We start from the raw sequence: 6,010 nt of genomic DNA, 5'->3' as shown, positions 1-6,010 counted from the left end.
GTTATAGATGCATAAGTTATTTATATTTCGCGTAATATTTTCTATCTTTGAAAACACTAGGATAAAATATAATTTAACCATGGTATTAACAAAAACTTGTTAACATTAAACTTGAGACATCTCTTTAAAACTACAAGACAATCGCTTATAACCGGCCGCTTAAATTCTACAAAATTATTAAGTGCTCATAGACTGACAAATACAATTGCATACAACAGAAAAGTAAACTACGCGTAAGACATCAAGTGATCATAAATGTAGGGCAAAATACAGTCACACATATAACAGAACAGTAGAAGCGCATATAACAGAAGAATAAGATATCAAATGTAAAGAGATGTCTGACAAAATACAATCAATGAATTTGATTCAAAAGTCTCTTTCTGAGAAACATTTAGACCAAAACTGAATCACGTGGTCTGTGAGAGTTCCTGGCATTCTGAGTGAACTGTTCTCAAGGAGACATAGCTCTTTACAATATTCACTGCAGGGAGTTATATTTCGATAACACGCGTCCAAAACTTGAAACCAGGGGGATATGATGTGATGTAGAAATTATATATTTTTAAAGGTTTCATGATAACTGTAGTTTGTTTATAAGTATCCTGGGAAATAGCAATGGATACTTTCAGGTTTGTTATTATATTTTAATTTGTTTTTATTTAAATCAATTTAAACATTTAATATGGTCAAAATACAATTGTTCATATATAAGTTTGTGAATAGAAACAGTAATGATTGACATTTTGTTGGCGTTATTATAGAAATACACATGAAGTATTTTAATAACATGCATCTATAATCATGTGTTTTCTAGAATCCTCAAATTATGCGCGCCATTTGCAATGTCATTCATCTATGCATCTAACTGTTTGAAAGAGGCAAACAGATAGCAGCTAGTTTAGTCCATAAGTAATAATAGTCAGCACTCTTTTTAGGATTATGTCGTCAGGCCGAGCTAACTTTCCTAATGTCCAGCAATAAATCTCTCTCAAATGCCTCTACTCTAGCCAACGCGCATGTGCCACTTTAATTAAATGGGCATTTGGCGGTTGTTTTCGTTACTAAATGGAAGTTTTGCTAATAAGTTACCTGCTGAATAGATTTTTGGTTTTCAGAGCTCTTTTTAATAATTAAAATTTAATCTGTCGGACGATTCAATTAGAGGAGGCATGAGACTGAAGACTAATACCTAACCTGACATTTTATTTAATGTCCTCCAAATGAAATGTAATAAAAAAATAACGGGGTCGATGCAACTCTTTCATTAAATGAAACATACGAACACAATTGCAATCGATCAGAAATAGCCCAGTCTCAGAAACGGTGTTTCTGTGACGGACAATTAAAACAACTGAATTATTTCCTATGTGTTTATATGGTAAATGGTGTTTGTGCCCTCGCAATCACTAGATAGTAGTCTAGTAGATACACAAACTCCAAAATATGTGTTATTTGAATAGTACAATAGCGACCTCAGGGACACCGTAAAGGCCTTGTATTACAAGTTGCAGGGCGGAAAGCCCAATATTCCGACAGTCTTCATAAAGAAGCTATTAATCACAAATCTCTCCGAGCAGTCTCCAAGCAATAATCTTTGTCGTGCAATCTTCCCTAACTGCCTTAATTTTTGGAGAGAATCAATAGCAATTGTCTGTCAGCTATCTCTGGTTATCAAATTGCGAGCCCATGATTTCAAGGGAGACAAGGAAAGACTATTTCTAAGGATCTATTTCTTGTATTTCGGGAGTTTCATTGTTCACAAAACGCACAAACTGGCCTTGATATTTTTCTTCAGTACGCACACACTGGGCTTTATATTTCTCTTCAGTACGCACACACTGGGCTTTATATTTCTCTTCAGTACGCACACACCGGGCTTAATATTACTCTCCAGTACGCACACACTGGGCTTTATATTTCTCTTCAGTACGCACACACTGGGCTTTATATTTCTCTTCAGTACGCACACACTGGGCTTTATATTTCTCTTCAGTACGCACACACTGGGCTTTATATTTCCCTCCAGTACGCACACACTGGGATTTATATTTCTCTTCAGTACTCACACACTGGGCTTTATATTTCTCTTCAGTACGCACACACTCTGGGCTTTATATTTCTCTTCAGTACGCACACACTGGGCTTTATATTTCTCTTCAGTACGCACACACTGGGCTTTATATTACTCTCCAGTACGCACACACTGGGCTTTATATTTCTCTTCAGTACGCAATCACTGGGTTATATATTTATCTCCAGTACGCACACATTGTGCTTTATATTTCTCTTCAGTACGCACACACTGGGATTTACATTACTCTCCAGTACGCACACACTGGGCTTTATATTCTCTCCAGTACGCACACACTGGGATTTATATTACTCTTTAGTACGCAAACACTGGGATTTATATTTCTCTTCAGTATGCACACACTGGGATTCATATTTCTCTCCAGTACGCACACACTGGGATTTATATTACTCTTTAGCACGCACACACTGGGCTTTATATTTCTCTTCTGAACGCACACACTGGGCTTTATATTTCTCTTCAGTACGCACACACTGGGCTTTATATTACTCTCCAGTACGCACACACTGGGCTTTATATTTCTCTCCAGTACGCACACACTGGGCTTTATATTTCTCTTCAGTACGCACACACTGGGCTTTATATTTCTCTTCAGTACGCACACACTGGGCTTTATGTTACTCTTCAGTACGCACACACTGGGCTTTATATTTCTCTTCAGTACGCACACACTGGGCTTTATATTTCTCTTCAGTACGCACACACTGGGATTTATATTTCTCTTCAGTACGCACACACTGGGCTTTATATTTCTCTTCAGTACGCATACACTGGGCTTTATATTACTCTCCAGTACGCACACACTGGGATTTATATTTCTCTTCAGTACGCACACACTGAGCTTTATATTTCTCTTCAGTACGCACACACTGGGCTTTATATTTCTCTTCAGTACGCACACACTGGGCTTTATATTTCTCTTCAGTACGCACACACTGGGCTTTATATTTCTCTACAGTACGCACACACTGGGCTTCATATTACTCTCCAGTACGCACACACTGGGCTTTATATTTCTCTTCAGTACGCACACACTGGGCTTTATATTTCTCTTTAGTACGAACACACTGGGCTTTATATTTCTCTTCAGTACGAACACACTGGGATTTATATTTCTCTTCAGTACGCACACACTGGGCTTTATATTTCTCTCCAGTACGCACACACTGGGATTTATATTTCTCTTCAGTACGCACACACTGGGCTTTATATTTCTCTTCAGTGCGCACACACTGGGCTTTATATTTCTCTTCAGTACGCTCATACTGGGCTTTATATGTATCTTCAGTACGCACACACTGGGATTTATATTTCTCTTCAGTACGCACACACTGGGATTCATATTTCTCTCCAGTACGCAAACACTGGGATTTATATTTATCTTCAGTACGCACACACTGGGATTCATATTTCTCTCCAGTACGCACACACTGGGATTTATATTTATCTTCAGTACGAACACACTGGGCTTTATATTTCTCTTCAGTACGCACACACTGGGATTTATATTACTCTTTTGTACGCACACACTGGGCTTTATATTTTTCTTCAGTACGCAGAACAACGTGAACGAGCACAAAACAAGCACAAAACAAGATCCCTATATAAATGGTTGTGATAGTATAGTTTTATAAATCAAATTAATTTTCAAGTCTGTTTCAGTGTTATCATGTTTGTTTATTCACATATAAATGCAGGCCGGATGGAATATGATCATGGCAGATACAATCGTTTCAGAGTTACCAAGATGGTCCTTACGATATTTCCACTCGTATGCGCCTATCCGAGATTCAAGGAAGCCATTCCAAACGGTGATAATGTGCCCCACCCATGTAACGCGAGTACCACGTGGGAGGGGGTAGGGCATACCAATCCCGCGGGTGGGGGCAAGAGGAATCAATTTGGATTGGACTTCAAAGCGGCGGGAATGGTGCGTAGACATTGTAGTTTAAAATAATTATGTAGCATGTCCCTGACAATACAGACACTTTCTACAAGGCTTTCAAAAGACACATTTATGCTTTTTCTTAATTACTGTTTGCAAGACTGGTCATTTATGTATGTAACACGCATTTTAAAGTTGCACTCTCACTTTTTGACAACCTTTTTATTTTTTTGTCTTGGAGCGAGCCAATTTATGCGAAAAATAATGTAAACCAGTCATATAAGACTGCTGACAAATTAAACATTAGGTTGCAGATTTAAATTTTTATGTTAAAACAATTGATGTTTTATGATTTTTTTCTTCAACCGTTAGTAACGTTTTTAGCCATTAAACATTAATTTTGGAACGGAAGTATGAACATCTGCGATCTTGTCTTTTGTCAGCAGTCTTTTATCACTGGTTTGCAAAAAAAGTTGTAAAAACGTTAAATATGTGAGAGTGCAGCTTTAAGTATGAGGTGGATGAGTTGGTGGGTGGGTTGGTTTGGGTGGGTCGGTGGTTGAGTGAGTGAGTGAGTGAGTGAGTGGTTGAGTGAGTGAGTGAGTGAGTGAGTGAGTGAGTGAGTGAGTGAGTGAGTGAGTGAGTGAGTGAGTGAGTGAGTGAGTGAGTGAGTGAGTGAGTGAGTGAGTGAGTGAGTGAGTGAGTGAGTGAGTGAGTGAGTGAGTGAGAGTGAGAGTGAGTGAGTGAGTGAGTGAGTGAGTGAGTGAGTGAGTGAGTGAGTGAGTGAGTGAGGGAGGGAGGAAGTGAGTGAGGGAGGGATCGAGTCAGTCAGTCAGTCAGTGAGTCAGTAAGGAAATGCATGCTAGGTGAACCAATGTGCATTCCTTTTTACAATCAGATATAAACATACAACCTTTGCCTAATGGTTTACAAAATTTGCGTCAGAACATTTTATCAATGATACGTTTAATTGGCTTTCATTGTTGATAATGAATAATCTGTTTTATACAACACTGGCAGATACAGAGGGCGAATATGGGCGCATTCGGCGGGTTCTCCCCTAAAATGTTCGAAGTGAACTCTTCATGTCAGTATTGGAGAGAAAGAATGTATTTATTACACTAAAATTACCAAGATCTTTCTTGGGCAAGACCCCCAACCCCTCTCGCTATGTTTAGAGCCCTTTGGGGGCGTCCCCCTCTAACGTCAAATCCTGGGTATTCCCTGTAGATGCAGGTCTAATCAAAGGAATGCTGATATAGCGTGAGCATTACTTGGCTGCATTTCAAAAGGTCGCTGAAAAAATATATCAAGCACGCGGGAAAAAATCCCATTAGGCAAAAACATTAAGTAAACTTTCAGCACAACCCTCAAAATATGCGTTCGATGTAACATGCAAAACTTTATTCTTCATTATAAAATCCCAAATATGCAAAATAAAAAGAGGCATTTAACCTTGAATAACACATGCAACGATGATTTTGTTTAAAGACAGCATGCACAAAACATACACTCAAAATTGCAAAACAATATATACGATAGAGATACCTTACTTTGACAGACAACACACACAAAACAAATACTAAACCTCGCACGACAATAGACTCAGTAGAGATATTTAACCTTGCAAGACAATAGACACAATATACTTCGTAAAACAATAGATGCTATAGATACACTGACCCTGACTCCTGGGACAGGAGAATCAACTGCGTTGAACACGCACAATAAAGACAAACAAGACAACAACACAATAGAACCACCCAAACACGCAAGACAACAAACACAATAGAGCCACCCAAACACGCAAGACAAAAAACACAATAAAGGCAACCAAACACGCAAGACAAAAAAACAAAACAGAGGCACCCAAACACGCAAGACAACAAACACAGTTGAGGCACCCAAACACGCAAGACAACACACACATTAGAGCCACCCAAACACGCAAGGAAACACTCACAATAAAGACACCCAAACACGCAAGACAACAACACAATAGAGCCACCCAAACACGCTAGACAACAGCA

At 38.8% G+C, this 6,010-nt stretch overlaps 1 protein-coding gene across 1 annotated transcript in view; it reads left to right on the top strand.

Annotated features, from left to right (window-relative positions):
• Positions 1-283: 283 nt before the first annotated feature.
• Positions 284-6,010, top strand: part of LOC128214256 (dopamine beta-hydroxylase-like) — a 68,918-nt gene continuing 63,191 nt past the window's right edge. The window contains exons 1-2 of the mRNA XM_052920631.1: positions 284-632; positions 3,833-4,025. Of these exons, the coding sequence (XP_052776591.1) occupies positions 619-632; positions 3,833-4,025 (207 nt within the window). The 5' untranslated portion in view covers positions 284-618. The remainder of the gene's footprint in view (positions 633-3,832; positions 4,026-6,010) is intronic.

This window comes from Mya arenaria, chromosome 13 (genome assembly GCF_026914265.1).
Source record: "Mya arenaria isolate MELC-2E11 chromosome 13, ASM2691426v1".
NCBI lineage: Eukaryota > Metazoa > Mollusca > Bivalvia > Myida > Myidae > Mya > Mya arenaria.
This window is presented reverse-complemented; position numbering and strand designations above follow the sequence as displayed.